Source organism: Megalops cyprinoides, chromosome 5 (assembly GCF_013368585.1).
Source record: "Megalops cyprinoides isolate fMegCyp1 chromosome 5, fMegCyp1.pri, whole genome shotgun sequence".
NCBI classification, from domain to species: domain Eukaryota; kingdom Metazoa; phylum Chordata; class Actinopteri; order Elopiformes; family Megalopidae; genus Megalops; species Megalops cyprinoides.
The window spans coordinates 40,301,348-40,328,974 of NC_050587.1; the positions used below are offsets into that span (position 1 = coordinate 40,301,348).

The 27,627-nt window shown below is 49.1% G+C and overlaps 3 protein-coding genes across 4 annotated transcripts; 1 reads left to right on the forward strand and 2 right to left on the reverse strand.

Annotated features, from left to right (window-relative positions):
• Positions 1-349: 349 nt before the first annotated feature.
• kctd9b (potassium channel tetramerization domain containing 9b) lies at positions 350-7,402 on the reverse strand. Its single transcript, XM_036529287.1, has 12 exons — positions 7,272-7,402; positions 6,555-6,676; positions 6,257-6,300; positions 6,008-6,107; positions 5,523-5,581; positions 5,075-5,203; positions 4,718-4,785; positions 4,050-4,145; positions 3,728-3,877; positions 2,288-2,393; positions 1,999-2,132; positions 350-1,469 (listed from the first exon to the last, which is right to left on the reverse strand). Exons 1-12 carry the CDS (start codon positions 7,317-7,319, stop codon positions 1,353-1,355), a joined length of 1,173 nt encoding a protein of 390 aa, XP_036385180.1. The 5' UTR covers positions 7,320-7,402; the 3' UTR covers positions 350-1,352.
• Positions 7,403-9,316: 1,914 nt separating this feature from the next.
• Positions 9,317-15,667, reverse strand: actr1 (actin related protein 1, centractin). The gene is made up of 11 exons (XM_036529326.1): positions 15,486-15,667; positions 14,126-14,190; positions 13,925-14,000; positions 13,362-13,487; positions 12,837-12,961; positions 11,995-12,211; positions 11,263-11,355; positions 10,704-10,878; positions 10,120-10,181; positions 9,999-10,039; positions 9,317-9,457 (listed from the first exon to the last, which is right to left on the reverse strand). Exons 1-11 carry the CDS (start codon positions 15,531-15,533, stop codon positions 9,355-9,357), a joined length of 1,131 nt encoding a protein of 376 aa, XP_036385219.1. The 5' UTR covers positions 15,534-15,667; the 3' UTR covers positions 9,317-9,354.
• Positions 15,668-16,894: 1,227 nt separating this feature from the next.
• Positions 16,895-22,856, forward strand: march5l (membrane-associated ring finger (C3HC4) 5, like). Of its 2 annotated transcripts, none has more exons than XM_036529139.1 (7): positions 16,895-16,997; positions 17,776-17,872; positions 20,151-20,353; positions 20,478-20,608; positions 21,045-21,228; positions 21,738-21,901; positions 22,465-22,856. In XM_036529139.1, the coding sequence occupies exons 2-7, from the start codon at positions 17,844-17,846 to the stop codon at positions 22,636-22,638; spliced, it is 885 nt and encodes a 294-aa protein (XP_036385032.1). In that variant the 5' UTR covers positions 16,895-16,997; positions 17,776-17,843; the 3' UTR covers positions 22,639-22,856. The 2 variants fall into 2 exon arrangements, with proteins under 2 accessions (XP_036385032.1, XP_036385030.1); XM_036529137.1 differs by having other exon boundaries at positions 16,895-16,984.
• The last annotated feature ends 4,771 nt before the right edge of the window (positions 22,857-27,627 follow it).

The following is a 27,627-nucleotide window of genomic DNA, read 5'->3' on the forward strand; positions in this document are numbered from 1 at the left end:
AAGATGAAAAGAGCACTGAATATGTGTCGAAACCCTCAAATATGAACTTCCGATTGGGCGTCTATGCAAAGTACAGCGTCTGATCCCCGAGAGCATCCCTACCTCAACTGGCTGATAGGCTGCTGCCCTCTGGTGGTAAAAAGAATTATGACACTGGTTCTCATTCCACATGCAGTTCTACTCGCCCTCTAGAGCTCATAATTGGTAATGCAGCTTTATTTGTCAGGTTTCTGTACTTCAATAGCTCTCAGAACTGAGACAGGAGAGCAAGGCCTTGTGAACTCAGAAATGGCAAATAAAGCATAGAGCAGAGACCTGGTGATCTTATGATCCCAAATGCTGTGGCCTGTAAAGTTTCTTTCTTTATTATGACATCACAGTGGAGAGTTTCCTGAAGTCACTGTTCTCTTGGTCTTCCAACCAATCCTAAACACTGAACTTACACTTACAGTGAATAGAGTGAGTTATGCCTATGAATATGTTAAAACACTTTAAATTAGTTTGTAAATAAAAAAATACAAAACATATTTACAGTTTTCTCAAGGTGCACTGGTAACAGAAAATACAGTATGGTGATGATCCTGCACCTTCAGCATCTAAAAGGGCTGTTCTTACCTCCTGGGGAACCATATAATACAGAATTACCCTCCACACTGGAAACTGAGGATATACAGTTAATACAAACCAGTTTAAGCTACAGGTTACTGCAGAAACAGACACTCACCACTGCTGCATTATAAGTTAGCTGATCTGTTGACTTGCTGTGCATATATACAGTACAGGAATGGTGCAAGTTTGATCAAAGGCAAAAGAAAATAAATGCTGAGTCCAAACCACTGGCAGGTATAGCTGTCCAGACAGGACCCACTGACTGAACACATACAGCAGACATTAGCACTGCCACCAGTAACACTTATTCATTCGGGTTTCTGAAAAACAGCAAATAAGAAAAGACTGGCCTTGTTTCAATGATCAGGACCAACGGCTCAGGGCTACAATGAGCGCAGGACGGAGGCTTTGAAGGAGTATGACACCTCACACATGCATGACAACACAGACTGGGAAAACCGAGGCCTGTGTTTATAAACGAGATCACTGCACTCTCTGCGTTCCCTCCGGGTTTGGAAAAAGCTGGTCTGGCACTATGGAAGCGCGGGAGTTCCGGAGCGCCGCCGGTGGAACACTCAGTATTACGGACAGAATCTTCAATGTGAAACGCACAGTGTAGAACATCTTGGCACGGTAGAGAATCTTGGGCAATGTCATTAGCGGAAATGGAGGCGTGTCCGCAGGGTGCGCGGGGGTTGGCTGTGGGCGGGTGGGGCGGGGAAGGCACGGGCACCGCCAGGGTGTTATCTGACACTCTGGGACATGTGCAGTGGCGTCAGCATCTCCTCGAATATCGCCCCCTTCACGTTGGACCCTCTCAGGTTAGCCTCCTGCAGGTCGCAGCCCGATAGGTCGCAATTCTGCAGGACAGCAGCCAATGAGAACAGAGAGCCAGAACACATTCAGTCTGTTGCCCAACATATGGTATCAAAAAGGTAATCAATCTTATACGCATGTTCAAAGAAATGGCGTGCGCAAAAGACTCCTGCTTCAAAGTAACTATGCAGCTGTCTAAGGACCCCACAGTTCTAATTCACCCCATTGAGATTTATACTAGGTTGCTTAGCAGACACTTTCATCCAGAGCAACTTACATAGGTTAAAATACCATTTACACAGCTGGATATTTACTGAGGCAATTCTGGGTTAAGTGCCCAGTGCCCTCGTGAGGAATCGAACCAATAACCTTTGGGTTATGAGCCCTGCTCCCTACTGCCACACCACCCTGCCGCCACTGACTTGGTACATAAATAGCGTGCCTGGTGTCCTCTCTAGGAAACTTACTGACTTACATTCAGGGAGCACCTAATTCTTTGCAAGACCCTTCTGCATGGACACTGTATCTGGTGAGTCAGAGCTGAACTACTGGGCGGTATGTCAGAGAGAGCACCTCCAGGTCAGTGCCGGCCAGAGTGGCTCCTCGCAGGTTGCAGTTCTTGAGCTTGGCGTTCTTCAGCGTGGCCACGCGCAGGTTAATGCCGGTCATCTGACTGCCCTCCATGTCCACGCCCTTCAGGTTGGCACCTGCGGGCACAGTGCAGTCAGAGGCCGAACAGCGGCCCAGCACCACAGCCTGGCTCTGAGCTTCCTGCTCCACGCAGAGAATCACAGAATCACAGCATCTCAGCCTGGCTCTGAGTGTCCTGCTAATCCACACAGAGAATCACAGAGACTCTCACCCTCCAGATTGGCCTTGAGCCCAGCGGGGTCCTCAAAATTGCAGCCCTTCAGAGAAGCACCTTCGGCATGGGAGCACAGCATCTTCACCCCCTGCAGGTTAGCACCCTGGAAACACAGGAGTATAGGCTTTAACAGGGCAGTGAGTGAATCACAGAGACCGCCATTCTAAAACTGAACACAGGCACTGTTTTTCTAAAGGACAGAATTCCAATAAGGCAGTTAGCCATTTTAACACATTTTAAGACAAAATCAGTGACCAGGAGCCAGGAGTACAGACAACAGGGCGAAAAACAGTGAAACAGAGACAGAGAGAGAGAGACAGACAGACAGTCAGTCAGACAGACAGACAGACAGACAGCAGGGAAACAGAGAGAGACCGACAGACAGGCACAGGGCTTAAAGCAACTCATTTTTCTAAGCCTGAAATGTTTTTTTTTTGGGCAGGCAGGGGTAACAAAATGGGACACACGTACATTTAGTGTTACCACAACAACTTTAATTCAAAATTGTAAAACAAAAAAAAATACATTAATACAATTTTGTATTACCGTGCTCAAATTAAAAGTGTTTCCCTTTTTCTTAAATGCTATTAAAAATGAAAAGTGCAACTTCAATAAAAGTTGGTCGAGTAGGAAGATGTTGTGTTACAACAGCATGAGTCATCATCACAGAATCAGACGTTGTTTATGTTGTGATGTTTAGCACAAGTCAACTAGTGAACTGGCACTATCCTGAAAGACAGGTCATGCTCCACTATAAATGCGGACTTTATGATGGCACACGCGGTCTTGGATGGATGAAGCGGCAGCAGCTACAGTGGCCGCAGCTCCCGGCAACGTTGACATATAATGAAGAGCCCGAACAGCTGCTTTGTGTGAGGGAGTTATCTGTATCATGCCGAGACAACACCTTTTGCTGCTTGTCCCATGCTGTATTTTTTTCGAACACACGGTGCAAAGCAGCTCCCGGGCTCGTTTAATTTGTGACAACATACGCTGAACGTTTGTCCGTCATTACCGTTTTCATCTAACCAAGCCTATCGCCGTTTACTTTTCACCCCCCGTTCTACTGTGCTTGTGTCTGCGCCAACCTTCACAAGTTTTTCGCTTCCATGCTCCGTCTATTTCAATGCATATTCCTCGCAAATAATTCCTGGCACCGCCTCACAGAAAGTTGAAACTAGATGCTGATTGGATAAGAACAGTGCTCTCGTGCCAGTAAGTCACCTAAACAGGCTACCATTGGTTAAAACTCATCCGAAAAAAGACCACATCAGTGATAGTTTTTAACAGAATTGCGTTCTGGTCTGGTATACGCTAGTAATAATTCATTGCCTGATCTAAAATCTCTGCACGCCGGACTTCTGGCGTGGGACCGGAGATCTTTAACCCGTGCAGTCAGACAGAAAGACAGACAGAGAGACGTGGGCGAGGACTCACATCGAGGCTGGCGCCAGACAGGTCGGCCCGCTCCAGATTGGCACAGCAGAGGTTGGTGTGAGTCAGGTTGCAGTGGCTCAGGTTGGCCATCTTGAAGTTGATGTAGCGCAAGTCAAGGCGCGAGAGGTCCGCTCCACTGAAATTCAGACCCTGAGAGAGAGGGACAGAGGGAAAGAGAGAAAGGGTAAAAGTCTGTGGCTCATTTTATGTTCATGCCGCTGAGGATGACAGCAAGAGAAAGCTTCTTTCCCAAATATCAGCCTGAATCTACACTGGGACATTTCCCAGTGCTGGGTGCAAAACAACCAGGAGTCTCCCGTACCTGACAGCGCAGTTCAGCCTTTGTGGGCGTGGCCAGCAGGAAGCGCACAAACTCCTTGCGGGAGATGGGGGAGTGGTCATCCGGGGGCTGGTTATTCTAGGACAAGCAGACATTTTGGCTCAAAACATTGGTAGACATGAGGTAAAGTCACAAGTGTTCAACTGAACAGAGACCTGGAGTGTAATGTGAACACACCTTGCCATGATGTTGGCAGTGATATTTATGCACATTTTTTCTGTTTCACTGCTCTATTGTAATATGAACTGGAAAGAGTCATGCTGATACATCTTGCCCACTGTGCACTCTGATTCTACACAAGGTGTCTGATTTATTACTTTCCTGTTAGTCAGATGTGCCTCTGGGCAAAAGGTGGGCAAATACACAAGGAAATTCAGTGTCTGTGATTGGAAAATGGCACAGAAAAGTCATCCTATCACAGATGAGCAATGATATAAGGATGCACTATTATGTTGTAGTGTCCCAGACTGAAGTAACAGCTCTTCCCGCAGTGAGAGTAAACTGCACTATGCATTGCATCCAGGATAGCAGCACTACAGAGAGAAGGAACCTCAGTCACCCACAGGACTGTACTTCCCCTCCTTTAGGGGGCGCTGTGTCAGCTGAGCTGCAGAGAAGATGTGCGTCCTCACAGCTGTGACCTGGCTTACCTTTATAAGTCCCTCCAGCTGCTCGGCCAGCTGCTCCATGCCAAAGAAGCGCGCCTCTTCCAAAACACCTGAGTGAGAAAACCAGTAAGCTGAGTCACTTCCACAGAGAGTGAAATGTCAAAGCGCATGTCTTTAAAATCACTGATTGCCCGTCCACAGAGACTGCAGAAGCGGACTATCTCTTGAGTATGCATAGATTTCTGCACTTTTTCTGAGAGGTTAAAGTGGGTCATGTGCATATGTGGGTATATATGCATGTGTGTGTGTGTGTGTGTGTGTGTGTGTGTGTGTGTGTGTGCACGTGTGCCCATGCATGACTGTGAACGCGTCTCTGTACACCTGTGAGGCCACACCCACCCAGCAGGTTGATTCCCTCGTTGACGATGAGCTGGCCGTGACGCAGGTAGTTGAGGATGGGCTCAAAGTAATCTGGGCTGCGGTCGATCAGGTAGGCCCCGCCCTCGTCCTGCCTGTTCCCCCACACATCTGCGGGGGTGGAGGGGAGAGGAACAAAGGAACCTGGGTTTTCTTTCTGCACGCATGAGAATACGCACAGCATCTAGGACACTCAGATGAAGCAAAAACCAATGAAAAACTAGAAATGAAAACAAACCACAACATGCATGCTCAGTGTGATCATACACAGGAGAATGAACATATTCATATCCAAAGAATCAAACATCATTAAAACCTTCATATTACATTACTGTTTAATATAATCAAAGGCTACCACATAAATGGAAAGATGAATGCGAAATATCACTAGAAGAGGCGTTTCCATGGCGACACAAGTAAATTCTCTGACCTTTGTCCCGGAACATGTGTGCCAGCATACTGTCCGGCTCCTTGCTGATCAGCGTGCTCCTGAAATCAGAGCAAAGAGAGATTACATGGGCATGTCACAGCAAGCAGTCCAACCACACAGCCAAGGCACCAATGCAGCCATAACAGACACTACTATTACACTACCATTACGCTACCATTACACTACCAAACTATATATCAGGAGATTTCCTTTCCCACCTTCAATTGTAGAATCATTAATGTATTATAGGCACTTATGTACCTTCGTTTCATAAGTAACTGTGGATGAGAGATTCTGCCCAAATATTCTGCCTGAATATGAAATAAAGTAAAGTAAATGTCAACCATAAAGTCACGGGTCACTGCTCCCCACCGAGGTGCTACTCCCGTTTAAAAACTAAGCTCATGAACATTACCGGCCAGATTTCTTTGGGTGTAGCAGTCAGGTATGAATCAGTCATTTGATATTGTTAATGGTTTAATCACCGCGTGGTTGTGAAGCAGCGGCCCCCGACGTTCAGGGTCAGCCAGTCAGTGTGAGCCCGGAACCCGAACTGCCCGGAATCTCTGCCGTCGTCCTGCGGGTCTGATACAAACCGGGCAAAACAGCTTCAGCGTCTGAGGCGTGGCAGCGGAAACCTTGTAAAACCACATTCTGATTTACAGAATTCAACGGATTCGACACAAACACACGACGGTGACACCAATCGCTTTTCTTTTAATGAAGTAACTCACCAACGAAGGAGTCTCCTTCAGAAACATACAACACGTCATCGTCCCTGCGGCAAAAGGCAACACGAATACTTTTAACTACAATTTTAATGGACATGGTTTAGTAGGAATGCGTGATCATTAATAAAAACAGTTCGCATTATTTCTTCAAACTCTTGTTAAAAAGCCGTTTTACACACTGCTAGAGCTACTAACACTAATATTGTGCGTGCATGGGTTTAAGCAAACTGCAGGAAGAGTATCTACAAATGCAATCTATCTTTAAATACATGCAGGCACTATATTACCCACGTAACCTTACCTGATGAGGGCTATGTCGTCGATCAAGCCTCCTTTGCCATTGTAAATGCTGGAGCCCTTGATTCCCAGCTTACTGCTGGCTACCGACAGCAGATCGACCAGCGTTCCGTACACTGCCACGACCTGAAACGGAAGATTTAAACAACCGCCGCATCTGTAAAAGCTGTGGTCCATTCCTCACACCTGGATTCAGGAAAACCAGCACAACCTGAGCACCGAGCCACGAATTCCGCCGTCAGTGAACGCACCCGGTGCCGTTACAGCAGCTGCGACATGAGGAGCATTCTCTAACAACAGCTGCTGGTTAATGTGTTGCGATCTGCACTTTAACGACCTGGCTGCATTGCCGTTTTCCTTCAGGATGTATGTAGGCAGCTAATAATTCTGACCGATACAACAAAACTGCATTTGCATTTACAAGGACTTCAGACGACCTAGACGGCAGAAGTTTAGTGACGGTTTGATCATTTTGAAGATGCGGAAGTAGAGTGTAGAAACAGCACTGCTTGCTACGGTGCTTACCTAACTAAGCTCTCTATAACGCCGCCATATAACACGTAAAATAGCAGCGATTTTACTAATCTTAATCGCCTTCGGTGCTGTTTGCTTGAGATACTGCCATTGTAAATGCTGGAGGCATTGGTCTTATTTTGGGGACAGATAGCTATCTGGTTAGCAGGTTTGCTTAAATCCCAGCCGTGTTTTCTCAGCGACATACCTTGCCGTTCCTGGAGCTCCCATTGACGAAGAGAGTCACCCGTCTCATTTTTGCGGAAACTTTACTATAAAATAAAAATAAAAACAAACCGCTGGCTAAGAGGATAGCTTGTTTGCCACAACTTAACCCAGGAAGACAGCACTTCCTGAAGGGCGATTAGAGCCACTGACCACCACAGACCAATCACGGAGCGAGAGCGCAGAGCGCAAGCGCAAATGTAACCAATCAGAAGCGGCAGGACCACCATCAGTACACTGATTCCCACACTATCTTCACAGAGGTTACCTCAAATTATAAAAATATGTGTTGGAATTTCCATTTGTACAGGATTATGGAACGTTAACGAAAACCCTATATTCTCATGAATTTATAGAAAACGCCTGGTAGCTCTTTGCTTGTGCAGATAGTAAAGAACTTTGTCTACCAGTTTTTTAAGGTGCATTTTCAGAAGAATACGAACAACCCACATAACCCACTTAAAACATACAGCTAAATATTAAAAGTATTAGTTGATCATTTTCAAATGATTGGACATACAGAGTCAGCATAGTTCACTCGTGCTTACGCAGTGGAGAGGACACCAGATCAAATACTTCTGAAAAACATCTCATGTCTTCTTCAGCGAACAAGTTCACAACAAATAAAAACACGAAAGTCCATGTCAGACAGCAGTCATTACTTCATTTATTATAATGAATTTACAAAATTAAAAGTGCTAGCCACACTCAGATAAACGGTATTGTACATTTTAGTCCTCTGTTTTGCGATTTCTTTTTCATGACGTTTTTAAATAGCAATCCACTGTACACAAGGCTGATGAATTTCATAACCTTAAAAATTTAACAAAAAATAAACAAAAAAAAAAAACAGCCAGGCAGGTTGGTCTTTCCAATGCAGGTGCACAGGTTGAGAATCCCCCTACAAAGGAGCAATGACAATAGGACTGGAGGATTGGACAGAAATCACTTCCCATCTCCCCTCTTCCCCCGGACAAAAAAAAAAACCGTTATAGCATCTGAAGGTGCATCAGATCAGACCTCTCCGCTCCTTTACCTGGTCTTCTCCAAAGAGCCTGCAGGTGCTCACCTGTGCTGCCAATGCTATTCTGGATCAGAACCGCGTCAGAGTGCTGCAGAATGCTCACCCCATCAGGTCTGACCATCAAGGTGAGTGAGTTTCATGGATCACACAGGTCTTCTGCCCCACAAATTAAAACTCCACCCAGGTTACGTCACTCTAATAACAATGTAGTTTTTTTTCCCCAGAACTCCAACCGCCTTACGGCAGGAATGCATGGACACTACATGCTGACACAGGAACAGGCTCTACACCCAGCGTGAAGCATCTGCAGAAGCTGGCTGTACACACGGTGCTCAGTGACCGATATGCCATTTACCGCTCTGAGTGGCGTACGGGCTGGCAAATCCTATCCCCTGACTGAGAGGGATGCACCCTTGAGACTTATAAACCATGAAAATAGCGTCAATAAATGAAGACATCAATTCAATGAGCTACCGTCTAGCAGCGAGTACGGTTCAACCTCATCATATCCAGAACATGTAACCATGATGTGAACACACGGGAACTCAAATAAAATCAGAAGAACAAAAAGCGACTGTTTCCTTCAATGACCGTGAGGGCCAAGAGTGCTCAGGAGACAACGATGATCTGAGGAGACTTGGGCATGGAATTCACACAGCCAGAGCAAAACATTCACCGTTCACTGCCTTAAGGAGAGAGGAGATATGATGATGTAAAGGTTTTATAACTGGGCTGGGTACATGGCATTGTATTTATCTTCAGTGGAGCCCAGAATGCTGGAGATGCACCTGTGTTTATCTTTTAGGGGATGGCAGAGGTCAGGGGGACGAGGGATACGAGGGGGAGTGGGAGTGCATGTCTGACTGAGACTGCCTACCCATAACCCTTTGCCAGTCCTGGCTGGTGACCCCAGCAGAAGGGGGTGGGGCTACAGAAGGCGTGCCGGGCTGCGCACGGGCGGGTTCTGGCTTATCTCTATCCGGGGGGGGCAGGGGGGGTGTGGGGTGTGGGGTGGGGGGGACTCAGTGCACCCTGTCCCAGGTTAGAAGGTCTTTCTGTGGATGGCACGGGCACGGTCTTCCTCGTATTCCTTCTTGGAGACCCACATCTTCTTAAAGGTGTCCAGCGAGGCCAGGATGGAGCCCCTGCAGGAAGTGTGTGGGGGGGGGGGGGGGGGGGGATCACATCAGTCCCACACGACGTGGCTCATCTTATGACACACTCAGAGAAGCTTCAGAGCAGCACACAGGCTGAACCATGCTGGGGGTGGCACTACACTGGCTCACCAATTCAGCTGAAATTCTTTACAGTGGTCCCCCCAACCCCCCACATAAGCAAATACACTGTATTCCACAGGTTAGGTTATTATGGAGATAGATTACAGCACAAATGCTATACCTCCTGATTGGCTGATGTGTCTTCCTAGTGGTTGAAGTAAGGGAAGTGGAGAGAACACTTATCCCAAGTCTATTTTCGCTACACTAAAACAAAGCAGAGTCTAATGCTCTCAGCTACAAAGTTCCCACTGAAAACCAGCTATTTTTCATCCTGTTACCAGAGCTCTGAGGCAAGTGTGTGAACATGGTAGTAGATCTGTTTCACCAGCGGGGGCGCCATAAAATAATCTCACACAACATGCTTGTGGTTGTGGTTGAGACAAGATAAGAGAGGATTCTGGGGTCTTACCCAATCCATGTGGAGTACAATCTCTCCTGCGGTGCAGAGATCTACAGAAGGACACAGGGGTTAAAGGCACAGAATCTCTGAGACATCCTTCACTAACATGAATCCACCTTCATTAGCGTACCTTAATTTTAACATCTTTGGGTGCCAGCTTCTTCACTTCACTTAACAAGCGATCCCCAAACCCTGCAGAAACAGAGAGAGGAGATGAGCATGTTTCACCCAGAGACCGAAGCCTTTCTCCTGCACACGGGTGAGAGAGGTCTGCTTCTGCTCATTTCATATCACACCGCTGTGGATTACTGCTAATGCCCAAACCACGCTTTCTACCTGCATCGGCACTGTACGTATCATCATAACGTGCACATCAGTGTAGCCCAGGTCACTGTTCTTGGTCTTATTCATATGGCAGAGAAGGAACTGAGTACCATTCTGTACGGAAAAAGTGTGTGGAGCAAGCAAAGGAGGAGCAGAGAGGTGAAGCACAGGGGTAGAGGAGAGGCAGGGGGAGGGAGAGAAAAGGAGGGAGGGAGAGGAGGGGGTTTAGATGGAGGAGGAAGAGGAGGGAGGGAAAAGAGGAAACAGCAGCAGAGAGAGAGAAAGGAAGAGGAGAGAGAGAAGGGAGAGAGAGGAGAAGCAAAGAGAGGCAGGTGTGTTGGACACAGACAGAGGGAGCAGGTGGGAGTGGGAACAGCCAGCCGGAGTCACCTTTGAGGAGCGTGGAGCCCCCGGACAGCACAATGTTGGAGAAGAGGGTGCGTCTCAGGTCCATGTCTGACTTCTGGATGGCGAAGGCCAGCACCTCGTGGATGCCCTCACTCTCGTCCCCAATCAGGTCCGGCCGGAACAGCAGCTCTGGGGCACGGAAGCGAGCTGGTCCGATCTGCAGGACGGGATAATGCAGAAGTCGGAACCAACACTCTCCCACAGAGAGTGTCTGAGAGTCCTGTAGGCCCAGACAGCCTCACGCGATGCAGTCAAACTCCATGTGCGTGAAGATGAGGTCACCTGAGCTGCGAGTGTCTGACCACTCTGATGTCCATTACTTTGTATGTAAACTGTTATGACTGTGGAGTGTAATTTATACTTTGTGGAGAAGAAGCATCACATATCACATTCAGGACAGGAAATAACTGGAATGCATAAATAAAAGCTACATTTGGAGGAGGATGCAGCTGAGGCACCCCCCCCCCATGGAGTGTGTATGTGTAAGGGGCTCATGTTAGCGAGCATGCAGACAGGTGAGAACTCGGGTTCGAGCACTGACATCCAGCGTGCTGCCGTCTGGGAGGGTGTACTGCGCCTTCTCCGTCTCCAGGGTCTCGTCCTTCTGGGGGTTCAGGGACAGGTAGCACGCCCTCTGCAAGGGGACACAGGCACCCAGGTCACTCTCACACCTGCACAGAGGCTACCTGGGTGGCAGACGTGAGACTCCACCCTCTGCTTATTGAGTGCCCCTGATCACAGCCACAACACTCATTACTGTAATGATTACGCCTTGTGTTGTAGTAGTAATAATAATAATGTCATTAAATTGCTTGGCAGACGCTCTTATTAAGGCCGTTGTATAAGGCCGTCGGTGGCACAAGCAACAAGAACAAACATCACTGAGCATCAGAGCATCCAGCTGGGGGAAGAGGATCAGCACCTCAGAGATGGAGCACAATTCTAAGCAACATCCTAAAAACTGACAACTTACCGGTTCTGTTGCAATGTTCATCAGTTCCTTTCAATTCTGATTAGCACCTAAATAAGAAAATTACAGCTACAAGCTGTATCTGACACGTCTGTCTGCTCGGTGCTGGAGGAGGGGAGGCAATACTTGGAATAGGACCCTGCTTGACTCTGGCTAACCGATGAGACCCTTTACAGTGCAGAGTCCTGGGGGAGGGTGTAAGCATGTGTGTGTGTGTGTGTGTGTGTGTGTGTGTAGGCGCGCACCCCGCCCCGCTCCCGCCCCCGTCCCTCCCCCATCCAGCCCCCTCGCCGCACCCCGCACCTCTTTGATGGTGCGCACCACCTCGAACTCGGCGGAGGTGTGGAAGTCGTAGCCCTCCTTTCGTAGCAGCAGGCGCAGGTAGCGGGAGACGTCACGGCCGGCGATGTCCACGCGCATGATGGAGTGCGGGATGGCGAAGCCCTCGTAGATCGGCACGGCGTGGGTCACCCCGTCGCCCGCATCCAGAACCACACCCGTCGTTCGCCCCGTGGCGTACCTGCAGTTACATCACCCCCACTCGGCCATTACACTTCCCTTCAGCCTTAGCAACAGCCTGCCACACTGACCACAATCCCCTCTGCACCCGGGACTGGATGACCCACAGGGTCAGATTTTGGAGCTGCACCCCGGACTGGATGACCCACAGGGTCAGATTTTGGAGCTGTGAGCCCTGCGCATGACACGAGTCTTTACGTTACCCACAAACCCCCTCTTCTTTAATGCTGAGCACAAGGCAGAGGTGCAGCAGGTACCATTGCAGAGATATTCTACACACGGGCCAGACACTCAGCGCTGCGGGCTCCACACTGAAAGCTCTGTCTCTGCCACTGTTGCAGCTACAAGTGCTTTGATTTGCTGTCTCTTTGTGAATGTTCTTGAAGGAGCGTGGACTAAAACAGAACATCTGCAGGTTGCACAGCAACACAAGCAGTACCTGAACCTCCTGCTACCAACTGAAACGTCCTAAACAAGGACGTGTAGAGGAAGGAGGGAACACTGGGGTGAAGTGAAATGTAGAAGGTGGCACCGTGTTTACAGCTGACTCGGTCGGGCATTGAACCCACAACCCTCTGTGTCTGAAGGGACCACTGTAACCACAGGGCAGGGAGGTCCAGACTCACAGGCTGAGGACGGCCTGCATCGAGATGAAGAGGGCCGGTACGTTGAAGGTCTCGAAGAACACCTCGGCCGCCCGCTCCCGGTTCTTACTGGGGTTCAAGGGCGCCTCTGTGAGAAGCACAGGATGCTTGGAAAAGGAGGCAAAAAGGGAGGGAGAGATAGAGCATGTCAAACAGGAATGCATCACACATCAGAGTACAGAACTTCCAGCTAGTAACTAACACTGAGCGATACAGATATCAGCAGAAAAAAGTAAAATCTGATCTGGATTTGCTGCCCTTTGCAAAAGGTTTCTGCAGCTGCGTGAAGAGGTAGAAGAGGGTGGAGTGAAAAATCAGAAATATCTGATGCGAAAATCTGTGGGGTGTGAGAGGGTAAATATAGCACCACACTGCCAGGTTCAATCAGGTCTGGTCCCAGGGAGGACGGGTGGTGGCACAGAAGGAGAAGTGCGTGGGGAGCAAAGGGATGCTGTCGCCGTGAGGTGACAACAGCAGCACTGAGAGAAGCTCTGCGAAAGGCCTCACCTCCTCAGAGAAGGTCTGCAGCTGCTCCTTGGAGTACACGTACTGCCAGATACGCTCCATATCATTCCAGTCCTTCACAATGCCGTGTTCCATAGGATACCTCACTGACAGCAACCCCCTGTGCTCCTGCAGAGAGAGGGAGGGAGGGAGGGAGGGAGGGAGACCAGGTAAGAGGGGCAGAAAGTGAGAGGCAGAATGAGAATGGGCTGGGTGAGAGAGAAGGTTGATAGGTCACTCTACTATGTTCAAACAGAAAAGGAGTTATTTCCATGTGAAATCAGTGTGGCTCTTAAAAACTGGTGCATTTCCTACCTAGTGCACGGGTCATACAAACTAGCTAAAATGAATAAAATGTGACCTCTAATCCACTGTATAGTGGATTTTGGAGATCCTCATGTCATGAAAGTGTGTGTGTGTGTGTATGTGTGGGCTTGTGTGTTTGGGGTAGTCTCCTAAACGGTTCCATTCTTGGATCCACTGAAGCAGACGTCATAACCAGACATGCTAAAATTCTCAAAAATGGGGTCCGTTCACAGATGAAAGTGGGGGGCCACAAACTTTACCTCAGCTTTTGGGCCAATGAAGAGGTCGCCCTCGAGGGCACCCGCCATCACCCGTACATGCTTGGGACGTCCCACACTGGAAACATAACAGAAAAGGATAAGTCACATTATCTTCTCCCAAAACTTCCCCTTTTCCCATCACCCCGGGATGGACCACAGTCAAAGACAGGTGTGAAAGCAGGTTTGCAAACGCAGGCTTACTAGTTTGGGAAGCAGTATTTGGGGATCTGGTCTCCGGCGAAGCCAGCTTTGATGACGCCTGAACCCTGAAAGAGAAACAGAGACGATGCAGGCAGATGTTCGCCAGATATCTGATCCAGTTTTATTTCCATTTGTCCCCTGCCATCAATGATCCACTTGTCTGGCCCAGTCATGAGACAGCACCTCAGGACACAGTTAACCCACAGCTCCTAAATAGCCCCTCCCACGCAGATACACGGAGTCCCCTGCAGCTGAGTCACCAGCCGCCCTCCCCGGGCCAGCGCACGCAAAGCCGCTGCTCACAGCAGCTGCCCGACCTCATGTTAAAATTACAGCAAAGATTTCACATGTGGAATAACTGTCTACCGTAATCTTTAGGCATGAGTTACAGAGGTCGGTACACAAACTAGCATGTAGCGCTATGAGTTTTTCAACATTAACGGAACAAGACGAGCAGCATTTTTGCAGCCTGTTTCCAAACCAAGCCTGCATAAAGGCCACGAGGATGTCCTGTGCCTGTCGCGTAATGTCCTACAGACTGTTACTGAAGGTGGTCTGCGTTTTAGATACATGCATGGCGAGCTTTAGAGAAAAATATGTGTATCAGGCAAACTTGCCAGTTTGCTCTCTTCGTGAGCACTGGACGAATCCCCATGCATCCAGGCAGCTGGACAACAGCTCATTTTGTGCAGCTAGCTAATCATCTTATCCTAATGTGTAATCTCTTCTTAGATCAGATAAAAAATCTGATCCGCGTCTGTCACACATACACTGTTTTCTTTGATTTGATACGCTTATTTCACTCAGCTCTCGTTGTCATACAGACATTAGCTGTTTGATTCACTTACGTTCGCTATACTGTAATGGTATGAGCCTGCTGCTAGCTAGGCGGGGTCTGTCTCCCGCAAGGCATACATGCACCTAGCTAGCAAGCAAAACAGTTTACATTTAAGAGCTGGAACGCTGCTAGCCAGCAAGCGAACTAAATATTCAGATCGTGCTTGGCGCTTTCAATACCATGCTGTAGAATTACATTACAGATTTGCCTGCAGCACTTCTGGTCAGGAAGATCAATACGATGAAAATGACAATGGCCGCAGCTAGCTAACTAGTGTAGCACCGGCGATCAGCTGTATGAGAAAAGCACATTTTCGGTCGTCCTTTTCTCCGTTTCTGGAATAGTTTGCAAGCTTACTACTTCAGTAAATTAAACGAGAGTGTTTTCAGACTGATGTGAGGTTATTTTCTTTGTAAAGGCTTTGCGGATGCAGCGTACAGAATCAATAACAATGCAATAACAGCCATTTAGCGGCCGGTTAAGGAAGCGTTAGGGCGTGGATGCGGGAGATCCTGTACTTACATTATCAATGACAACAGGCTGGTTAGCTATGATGTCATACGACTCCATGGTGAGTGGTTCGTGTAGTTATATCGCTTTATTATTTCTTGTTTCGCTGCTTTTTCCTGCGTTGCATCCAAACATGTAAAATATCGCTGTCACTTTTAGGCTCAGGCAACCAAGCGATTCTCTGCGAGTCAATCGAACACGCTGGCAAACAGGGCGTGGACACAGCTCAACGGACAGTGTATTAGCCAATAGAATGGAAAAGACGCAGCACTGAGGGGCGTGACAAAGTCATATATTTACCAATGAAACAAGCAAGCGGGGTGCCAGTCTCTGGTGTGGTTGTCAGCGCAGCATTATTATGATGTCATGGGCGGGTGACGTTAGATTCAAAGTTAGTTTTGCTAATTTGTCCGAAGGTAGCCCGAATGGTGTGACGATTTAAACATAGAAAAGAAGTCAATTAATAATAACTCTTATTTTAATTACTTTCTAATAGAAGCAATTATTTAATTCAGCCAGATAATTCATCGTCAACGCTTATTGTTTTCACTTCATTAAAGGTTAGCACTGACCCCTCAAAAAGTGAGATTTTTCTTGACACATGGACTGCTCATTTACAACTGTCATGGATTGTGGAAAACGTCTTATTCTGAAAGGGTGGCTTGTAAATTTGTGAAATATTCCTCTCGTGACATATTTAATAATATATTTTAAATAAGAATATATATCTTTATATTCATAAGTGGAAAAACTATAACAGGACAGAGTACATACGGGGGAGACAACCTGTATCCTCAGAGCTTCATGTGTGTCCCCTACAGGAAATAAAAACGCATCCATTACGAGATGGAATATTGTTATGATGACGTTATCGGCCCCGTGAAATGTGTAGAATACGGCTACAGCGTAGAAAACCATGAGGTCGCCCGAGCAAGAAGTGGTCAGTTTTCATGTCATCTGAGCAGAAACGGAGAAAAGAGGACCGGCGAAACTGCAACATCTGTTTGACAAATTAGCCGTTCCATCACCTCCCCTAACATCTAGGATGAAATAGAATAAGATTTCACAGACATATGCAGATATGAATGGATCCTAAAATATTGGATCCATTTATGTACAATATAGAAGAATCGAATGCTGAAGTACTGAGAACATTTTTATGGCGCTTTGACAATGAGAGGTATATTCCAGCTCTCCAGGTCAGGCTGGCCATCCCTGATACTTTTCAGCTACCTGTCAACGAGCTGCATTCCCCTTTAAGAAGCTATCAAGGGCGATACACCGATTCCTGACACCGGAAGTAGTTTCTGTTCAGTACTCCCCTTTAAGAAGATCACAATGGCAGTGAACCCAAAGCGAACCGAGGCCTGACCGCGGAAGCAGTGCAAGTTTTATTTTTGGACGACAGTAAGTTAGCGAAGCGAGTCGATGTCAACACTTTGATGAGGTAGCAGTGGCTAGCCCGGCAGCGATCTGTCCCGCGATTTCAGTATCTATTAATCTGGAAAAGGGTAAGAAGACGAGGTGAACCAACTTGTCACTGTTTAAGCTTGGTTGTCATTGTATGTCTGCTAAAGGTAGATAGTTAGCGTTAACTACAAGAGAAATGTGAGCTTGAGATCAGTCCAACATAGCTAAACTTAAACTAGCTGTCGTTAGCTAGACAGGGAGCAAGCCTGGTTTACCAAAGTTTGCGAGCTAAGTGGAGAGTAATGATCCAGCTAAGAATCTTCAGGAACCCCGTGGAGTACAACAGGAGGCTAGCCTGCTAGGTGGCTCGTACGCTGGCGAAAATCAGTCGAGCTTAAACGTGAAAAGTGTCCTTTTCAAATGTTGTTCAGCTGTTTTGCCAACGTTACCGCTAGTCAGCAGTATGTCTCTGCCGTAAGAGCCGGACGTCAAAAGTGAAAGTAAGCTGTGTTGTGTAAACCCCAGTGGTGTGTGTGTGTGCGTGTGATTTTATTGTAATGTTAACGTGTTTAACTGAAATGGGAATCGTGTTTGATCGAGATGTTTTTAAACGTGCAGCGTTACTGATGGATGTTAAACAAATCGAATGTGGTAATGTGGTCATTTTTATTAATAATCTCAACACAAAAACTCCGTTTGCCTTCTACAGGATGTGACCTCACTCGATTTAAGGAAAACACTGCGTGAAAAACGTCGCCGCGTCTCACATTATGAACAATATTTTAAGGACGGATATAAACGGCAGCAGGAAGCGCGTGTGTGATCATTTTTAATACTGATCATTTGTGTGTGTGTGTGCGCGCGCTTGTTGTTGATTATGTTGATGGTATAGGAGTGTGAAGGCCCGGTTCTCAGTGACCCATGGTGAGACGCACTGGAGGTGACCCGACCTGACGCGCTATGGCTTGTGTGGAGGAAGCCCCAGAGAAGTAAGCGAATCCAGCACCGAATTTTCCATTCACGTAAATGTTTTATTACAGATGTTTAAAGTAAAGCATGTATTGCATCTAATAGCCAGTGTGTCGGCAAACGCCGACGGAGAATGACGTGACGCGCACACATTTTCATTTAAATAAAGATGGAATGTGTGTTTGTATGTGTGTATCCCTGTGTGTGTGTGTGTGTGTGTGTGTGTGTGTGTAACCCTGTGTGTGTGTGTGTGTGTGTAACCCTGTGTGTGTGTGTGTAACCCTGTGTGTGTGTGTGTGTAACCCTGTGTGTGTGTGTGTGTAACCCTGTGTGTGTGTGTGTGTGTGTGTGTAACCCTGTGTGTGTGTGTGTGTGTGTAACCCTGTGTGTGTGTGTGTGTGTGTAACCCTGTGTGTGTGTGTGTGTGTGTGTGCGCGTGTGTGTGTAACCCTGTGTGTGTGTGTGGTGTGTGTGTGCGCGTGTGTGTGTAACCCTGTGTGTGTGTGTGGTGTGTGTGTGCGCGTGTGTGTGTAACCCTGTGTGTGTGTGCGCGTGTGTGTGTAACCCTGTGTGTGTGTGTGGTGTGTGTGTGCGCGTGTGTGTGTAACCCTGTGTGTGTGTGTGTGTGTGTGTGCGCGTGTGTGTGTAACCCTGTGTGTGTGTGTGGTGTGTGTGTGCGCGTGTGTGTGTAACCCTGTGTGTGTGTGTGGTGTGTGTGTGCGCGTGTGTGTGTAACCCTGTGTGTGTGTGTGTGTGTGTGTGTGTGCGCGTGTGTGTGTAACCCTGTGTGTGTGTGTGGTGTGTGTGTGCGCGTGTGTGTGTAACCCTGTGTGTGTGTGTGGTGTGTGTGTGTTTGTATGTGTGTAACCCTGTGTGTGTGTGTGGTGTGTGTGTGCGCGTGTGTGTGTAACCCTGTGTGTGTGTGTGGTGTGTGTGTGCGCGTGTGTGTGTAACCCTGTGTGTGTGTGTGGTGTGTGTGTGTTTGTATGTGTGTAACCCTGTGTGTGTGTGTGGTGTGTGTGTGCGCGTGTGTGTGTAACCCTGTGTGTGTGTGTGCGCGTGTGTGTGTAACCCTGTGTGTGTGTGTGGTGTGTGTGTGCGCGTGTGTGTGTAACCCTGTGTGTGTGTGTGGTGTGTGTGTGTTTGTATGTGTGTAACCCTGTGTGTGTGTGTGGTGTGTGTGTGCGCGTGTGTGTGTAACCCTGTGTGTGTGTGTGGTGTGTGTGTAACCCTGTGTGTGTGTGTGGTGTGTGTGTGTGTGTGTGTAACCCTGTGTGTGTGTGTGGTGTGTGTGTGCGCGTGTGTGTGTAACCCTGTGTGTGTGTGTGGTGTGTGTGTGCGCGTGTGTGTGTAACCCTGTGTGTTTCGTGTGGTGTGTGTGTGCGCGTGTGTGTGTAACCCTGTGTGTGTTTCGTGTGGTGTGTGTGTGTGGTGTGTGTGTGCGCGTGTGTGTGTAACCCTGTGTGTGTGTGTATGTGTGTAACCCTGTGTGTGTGTGTGGTGTGTGTGTGCGCGTGTGTGTGTAACCCTGTGTGTGTGTGTATGTGTGTAACCCTGTGTGTGTGTGTGGTGTGTGTGTGCGCGTGTGTGTGTAACCCTGTGTGTGTGTGTGGTGTGTGTGTGCGCGTGTGTGTGTAACCCTGTGTGTGTGTGTGGTGTGTGTGTGCGCGTGTGTGTGTAACCCTGTGTGTGTGTGTGGTGTGTGTGTGCGCGTGTGTGTGTAACCCTGTGTGTGTGTGTGGTGTGTGTGTGCGCGTGTGTGTGTAACCCTGTGTGTGTGTGTGGTGTGTGTGTGCGCGTGTGTGTGTATCCCTGTGTGTGTGTGTGGTGTGTGTGTGCGCGTGTGTGTGTGGTGTGTGTGTGCGCGTGTGTGTGTGGTGTGTGTGTGCGCGTGTGTGTGTAACCCTGTGCGTGTGTGTGTAACCCTGTGTGTGTGTGTGTGTGTAACCCTGTGCGTGTGTGTGTAACCCTGTGTGTGTGTGTGGTGTGTGTGTGCGCGTGTGTGTGTGTGTGTGTGTGTAACCCTGTGTGTGTGTGTGGTGTGTGTGTGCGCGTGTGTGTGTAACCCTGTGTGTGTGTGTGTGTGTGTAACCCTGTGTGTGTGTGTGTGTGTGTAACCCTGTGTGTGTGGTGTGTGTGTGGTGTGTGTGTGTGTGTGTATCCCTGTGTGTGTGTGTGGTGTGTGTGTAACCCTGTGTGTGTGTGTGGTGTGTGTGTGCGCGTGTGTGTGTAACCCTGTGTGTGTGTGTGTGTGTGTGTGCGCGTGTGTGTGTAACCCTGTGTGTGTGTGTGTTTCAGGCACTGCTGGGTGTGCTTTGCGACGGAGCGGGAGGACCGGGTGGCGGAGTGGGTGAGCCCCTGCCGGTGTAAGGGCTGCACGAAGTGGATCCACCAGGCCTGCCTGCAGCGCTGGCTGGATGAGAAACAGAAAGGAAACAGCGCGGGGGCCGTCAGCTGCCCGCAGTGCGGCACCGAGTACCGCATCGTCTTCCCCAAAATGGGTGCGGCGGCGCACGCCCGCACACACACACTCTCACACACACTCGCGCACACACACGCACACACACACACACACACTCTCTCTCTGTATTTACTCATTTGGGACCCTCCCTCCCCCTCCCCCAGGCCCGCTGGTGTACTTCCTGCAGCAGGTTGACCGCGCTCTCTCCAGGGTCAGTCCTTTTGCGGCGGCCGGAGTGGTGGTGGGCACGGTCTACTGGTCTGCTGTCACCTACGGGGCGGTCACGGTCATGCAGGTACGCTGGAGACGGACAGGACGGTTTACCTGAGCACAGATCATGTCGGCGGTGTGTGTTTGTGTGTGTGTGCGGGTGTGTGGGGGGAGCGGTCACCCTGCTGCAGTTGGCCGCTGTCCCTGCTGCCGGTATGGCAGAAAGAGTCTGCATGGCAGCCCTGTGGAGGTGTGGCAGAGGGAGAGTCTGCATGGCAGCCCTGTGGAAGTGTGGCAGAGAGAGAGTCTGCATGGCAGCCCTGTGGAGGTGTGGCAGAGAGAGAGTCTGCATGGCAGCCCTGTGGAGGTGTGGCAGAGAGAGAGTCTGCATGGCAGCCCTGTGGAGGTGTGGCAGAGAAAAAGTCTGCATGGCAGCCCTGTGGAGAGATGCCATGGCTCATGCGACAGGCAGGATGCGCAATGGTGAGAGTATTGCTTCTCTTCTCCCCCCCCACACCCAGGTGGTGGGCCATAAGAAGGGGCTGGATGTGATGGAGCGGGCCGACCCACTCTTCCTGCTCATGGGCTTGCCCACCATCCCGGTCATGCTGGTGCTGGGGAAGATGATCCGCTGGGAGGACTACGTGGTCCGGCTGTGGCAGAAGCACTCTGCCAAGCTGCAGCTGCTCAGCGGGATCGTGCCAGGTGCGGCGGGGCGGGCGGGGCTCGCGGGGCAGGGGGCGGGACAGCCGCAGTGAGGTGGGGCAGGGGGCGGGGCAGGGGGCGGGGCATGGGCAGGACACGGGGCGGGCGGGATGGGCAGGACAGGGGGTGGGGCAGGCTGCACAGGGTGCCGGTGCTGATGCACTGTGGGCGTCAGGCCAGAGCACATTCAGTTTTCCCATGATTCCCATTATAGAACTGGCAACAGAATGAGCCGTGATTATGAAACATCATGTGCTTTTAGTTTATGCCTGTAAGTGTTCCTCAGCCATAAAAATAACTCTATTCCAAGCACAGGAGCCATTTTATTGTATCTTGGTTTGACAAATTGCAAAGAAAATTGATGAGTAAATGACTAACTAAACACATTGTACATGTACTTGTCTGAAAGGCACCATGGGGTGATTTGATTCCTTAAACACAAACTGAGAAGCAGGGAGCTGTGTGCGTGTTTGCGGTGCATTATGGGAGCCCTCTCTGTTCCCTTGCAGGGATTGGACGGCCCGTTCCCCGCGTGCCCGCTGACGGGTACGGCAGTGACCACCTCTCTGTGTCACGCACTCTGTGTGGGGCCCTGGTGTTCCCCACCATCGCCAACCTCGCCGGACGCCTCATGTTCCGCAGGGTGCCTTCCAGCCTGCAGAGGACTATACTGGTGAGAGGGCAGGGGGAGGAGGGGGAGGGGGCGGGAGAAAGGGGGAGGGGGAGAAGAAGAGAGAGGAAGGGGGAGAGGGAGAGGGAGGGGAGGGGAAGGGGGGGGGTTGAAGAGGATGATGAAAGAAGGACCAGAGGTCAGTAGTTTGAGCTGTCTCTGACTGTGGCACAAAGACTTATGGGTCAGCAGCTCTGAACACTCAGTGGAGGTGGAGAGTCTGCAGAAACTCTCATTGGCCTCAGCAAAGTGGACAGCATACCCCTGAGGGAGAGTTAGCCAATGAGGGAGAAGGAATAGAGAATAGAGCGAGACAGAGAGAATGTGTGTGTGAGAGAGTGTGTGTGTGTGTGTGTGTGTGTGTGTGTGTGTGTGTGTGTGTGTGATTTGTAGTGTTGTTATGACCTGCTGACAGTTCTCTGTTCATAACCTCTGCTGAGTCACTGCTCTGTAAGTGTCCAGAGTTAGGGGTTTCCATGGAGATTGTGGGCAGTGTCCCATTGGCAGGAGTGGCCTGTCAGTCAGCCGCTCTGCTCCCACCCCCTCTGACTGTGGCTGTCTTTCAGGGGGGGATCGCCTTCGTGCTGATCAAAGGCATCCTGAAGGTGTACTTCAAACAGCAGCAGTACCTGATCCAGGCCAACCGGCACATCCTGAACTACCCCGAGAGAGAGGGCGAAGGGGAGGGCGAGGGGGAGAGCCCCCTGGAGGAGGACAACGAGGACAGCGGCAATGAGTGAACGCAGCAGCGCCCCCTATCGAACTCCTCCCACACGCCCGTATTCCCCGATCAAACCAGATGATTGTATGATCTCAAATCAACCGTTTTATTTTGCACTTATGTTTTCATGACCTGCCCCCACCTTGCACCCCCCCCTCCCAAAATGTGCTTAGAATACTTAGAATACTCATACTTTTACTGTTCTATTATTTATTAATAAAAGTGTATGATTGATTACTCCTTGTTTGTTTTATTATCTGTCACAGATTACCGGAGGTTCAGTTTTACTCCCAGAAGCACATCAGTAGCCTTGGGCAGCAGTTGTTAAATTACTCTGGATGCTTCACCGGGGCAGACGGGTGCAGAGCACTTTATTGGCCGGTGTGAGGCAGTGTCCCAGCAGAGGTTCAAACCTGCAACATACTGGTCACAAGGTCCTGACCCACTACTCTTGTTCTGGCTTTTACACTTGTAACTGTAGCTTTGTTAAACAGTGACATACTGTATACCCCATGGCACGCATTTACATTGCAGTGAAGCAAAGGTGTGATTCAGTAACTCCTTATGTGGCTTTTTGTTGGTATTGTATTCTGCCTTGTATTCCGCTTTGGTTAAAAGCGCCTGCCAAATGCATAAATGTAAATGTAATTCACTGTCCTCGGTCCAGCTGTACTGATGAGAGCAATTTTTCAGATGGCTGTATGAGGAAGGCAGCATTTTTATGGTCTGTGGAGTGTTCAGTATGTCTGTACCAGTGCAGTGGAGGAAACCAGGTGATGAATTTCGGATGTGTGAAATCCGACTGGCTGTGTGAACGCGCTGAGTCCCACAGGTGCAGACTCTACACTTCTGTTACACACTGAACTCATGTCGTAGATTCTGGGGGGGTGTTACAGTGGTAATGGCTGATAAAGAATCCTTCTGAACAAAATCTCAAAGTGATGTGTGCTGTGATGAAAACAAACATTGAAAAGATTTATAATGAGGTGATCAGACAATCTTATCAATGCGATTTGTGCAATTTGTAGACTGAACTGTAACAACTTTCCTGGCCACCAGATGTCGCTATATGATTAGTGACAGGATATTAACAGCTTTGGAGCACGGTGAGGACCCAATAACAACACAGGCAAAATATTAGCTGTCTGTCAGAAACCTGCAGTAAAATGCACTCTGGGATGTGTTCCATTCTCCTGCTGATTCATCTTCACAGAGGAATTAGCTTTTGAAGGTTTGCCACTCGTCTGATGAGAAACAGACCAGAGGTCTTTGCCCTACAGATATTTCCTCTTCAGAGACTTGCTGCTTTCGCATTGATCCCGTTCTGTTGCTGACTTTGATGATCGCTCATAATAAAGGCTTTGGAAACTGTCTTTGCTGCTAATGGAGCTTTGATAGAATATCCAGACAGAGAGAGAGAACAAGACACCAAAAAGCACCGCACTGCACCACCACAGCAGCATGGTACAGCAGAAAGGAGCAGGGCTCCTGTCCCAGAGGTTGCCGGGTTGAACCCCAGTGCAGCATAGCAGTAAGGTGCATTGCGCATCTATCCCAGAGGCTGCGGGTTTGATTTCCAGGTGGAACACTGCTAATGTATTATTGGAGATGGTGCTTAACCCAACCTGCCATAGTAAATACCCATGCAGAGCCTGTGAGTTATATAAGCTGCTGCGGATAAAAAAGTCTGATACACAAATGTTATGTAATCACTACAGCCGGATGCCAGAGCCGGATGTGGACGTCATTGCTTCAGAAGCAGGGGATGTCATCAGAGCACCTGTGGAAGGCTGGGAATGGAGCTAATATTGTATCATTGTAATTGAATTAATGGCAACAATCATTTTTCAAAAAGGGGGGCTCCAGACATCTGCATTAAAGGCCATGAAAGAGAAGGATCCACAGGGCCATGGTCAGCCTGGCGGGGAAAGGTAAACAGGCTGTTTACGCATTGTAAAGGGAAGGTCTGAGCATCTCTCTCGGCAGCGGCTTTGGTGTGGGGTTGTAATTGGTCTCTCAGAGATCGGATGCAGCCGCAGCTGGGCAGCAGGAGTGAAAATGAAGACAGACAGACAGACACGTTGCAGGGGTAAACCTCACCGAGGGACTGAGACCAGCAGCAGGGATGCTGAACTCACTCATCACTACAGCATCCAATGAGAGACGTGCACACATGTATGCATGCATGTACACACATGCGGACGAGCACACACGCACACAATCCCATAAATGCATAATGTAGTATTTTACTTATTTGTATTTTCAGTATTTTTCCTCTGTTGCATTTTGTAATGATTTCTTGTCATTGTAAATTAATGGCCAGGGATATTTTATGATGTAGTGTTGGCTATGGTATCATTATTTTTCCTTTTATTTCCTATGTTACAGCAGCACGAATGCTTGGCAAATTCCACTGAATCCGGCTGAGACAGAGAAAGACAGTGAAAAACAATGACACCTGTAGCATCTGTAATGCCATCACTGTGTGTGATCTCTCCTCCACCCCCAGAACAAACAGCGCGACCCTGAGAGAGAGAGGGAGAGAGGGAGGGAGAGAGAGAGAGAGAGAGAGAGGGAGAGGGAGAGAGAGAGAGGGACAGAGGGAGAGAGAGGGAGAGGGAGAGAGAGAGAGACAGAGGGAGAGAGAGGGACAGAGGGAGAGAGAGAGAGAGGGACAGAGGGAGAGAGAGAGAGAGGGAGAGAGAGAGAGGGAGAGGGAGAGAGGGACAGAGGGAGAGAGAGGGAGAGGGAGAGAGAGAGAGAGAGAGAGGGGGGGGGGGGGGAGAGGGACAGAGGGAGAGAGAGGCTCACGGCCACAGATGGGGGGCAGAGGCGGTTGCCAGGCAACCGGACCAACATTCCAAAGGCCTGGCCAGCCCTAGGAAGAGAGAAGGTCAGCTTTATACTGGTTCAAGGGCCGTGTGCTGTAACCATGGCGAATCAGGCAGGGGCTGGTGGGAGGGGGGCTGGGTTGAGTTTTCCTTGCAGCTTCAACATGTTGAGCACAATAAGGATGAATTTGTTCCACTGGGTGATGACACCAGAGAACAGAGCCCTGGCTTCTTTACTGGTCTCTGTGCCTCCAGTAGCTCTCGATCCCCTCTGTGAACCCTGCGAACCCCCCTCTCTGTGAGCCCCGTCTCTGTGAATCCCGTCTCTGTGAATCCTGTCTCTGTGAACCCCCGTCTCTGTGAGCCCCCGTCTCTGTGAACCCCTGTCTCTGTGAAACCTGTCTCTGTGAACCCTCCTCTCTGTGAACCCCTGTCTCTGTGAACCCCTGTCTCTGTGAAACCTGTCTCTGTGAACCCTCCTCTCTGTGAACCCCTGTCTCTGTGAATCCCGTCTCTGTGAGCCCCGTCTCTGTGAACCCCCGTCTCTGTGAGCCCCCGTCTCTGTGAGCCCCCGTCTCTGTGAGCCCCCCTCTCTGTGAATCCTGTCTCTGTGAACCCTGTCTCTGTGAAACCCATCTCTGTGAGCCCCCGTCTCTGTGAACCCCTCTCTCTGTGAGCCCCCGTCTCTGTGAACCCTCCTCTCTGTGAACCCTCCTCTCTGTGAAACCCATCTCTGTGAGCCCCCGTCTCTGTGAGCCCCCGTCTCTGTGAACCCCTCTCTCTGTGAGCCCCCGTCTCTGTGAACCCTCTTCTCTGTGAATCCTGTCTCTGTGACATGTCGCAGGGAGAGCAGTTAGGTGAGGGGGAACCTTCCTCTGTGGGACAGAGAGCACCTTTTCCCTCCACGCTGTCACCTCCCAGACTCCCACGCAGTCCCAGACCCCCGGGCTGATCCCAGACGGCCTTCTGCAGGATCCACAGATCGCCCTGCAAGGGAGCTGCCCATGAATAAATGAGCGCAACACCAAGCCTCTGATCTTTTAGGGAGTTTTTTTGGGAGACTTTGGAAAAATGGAAGGGTATTATGAATTATGGAAGAGTTTGCTACAGATGGTGGAAGGAGAGTGCGAATACAAGCCAAGAAGAGAGAGACTCATCCAGGAAGCCAAGGCGTATTTCCTCACACTGTCTATGTGTTTACCAAATACTGTGTGTGTGTGTGTGTGTGTGTGTGTGTGGGTGTGTGTGAGAGTGAGTGAGTGTGTGTGTGAGAGTGAGTGTGAGTGTGAGTGTGAGTGTGAGTGTGAGTGTGTGTGTGTGTGTGTGTGTGTGTGTGTGTGAGAGTGAGTGAGTGAGTGAGTGTGTGTGTGTATATACACATACACGCATCAAATACTGTACAAATACTGTATAGTGTATATACAGTGTATACACACACACACACACATATATATATGTATATAGATATACATATATACTCCGTGGCCATGGGCATGATGATAGGTCTTTATCTTCTTATGAGCTGTACTGGCCTGCTCCCTGCTTACTGTCTCTGGATGAATGGCCTCAGTGCCTGCAGATAAACAGAGGCTAACATGAGTGGCAACAGTGAAAAATAACACACTCAAATTAAAATAACACACTCGAATTAAAACAACACACTCAAATTAAAATAATGCACTCAAATTCCAGCTGCAAGTGCATAAAGCAGAGGATCATAACACATCCTGACAACACAAGCTATAACCAATCACATAATTTTTATTTGGTGTAGACTATCACTGAGAGCTTTGTAAGAATGTGAGAAAACCAATCCACAGAAAACCAAAACACAGCAAACCGAGTCAAGCTAGGACAAGCCAAACTAAGCCATGTTTAGCCCACCCAAGCATGGCCGTGCTGAGCCACATTTACATTTATTCATTTAGCAGACGCTTTTATCCAAAGCAACTTACATAGGTTACAGTTCTTTACAATGTTATCCATTTATACAGCTGGATATTTACTGAGGCAATTGTGGGTTAAGTACCTTGTTCGAGGGTACAGCAGCAGTGTCCCAGGGGGGAATCAAACCGGCAACCTTTCGGTTACGAGTCCTGCTCCTGAACCACTATGCTACACTGCCGCCCACGTCATCCAAGCCACACAGAAAAAACAGACAGCCATTGCCACACCCC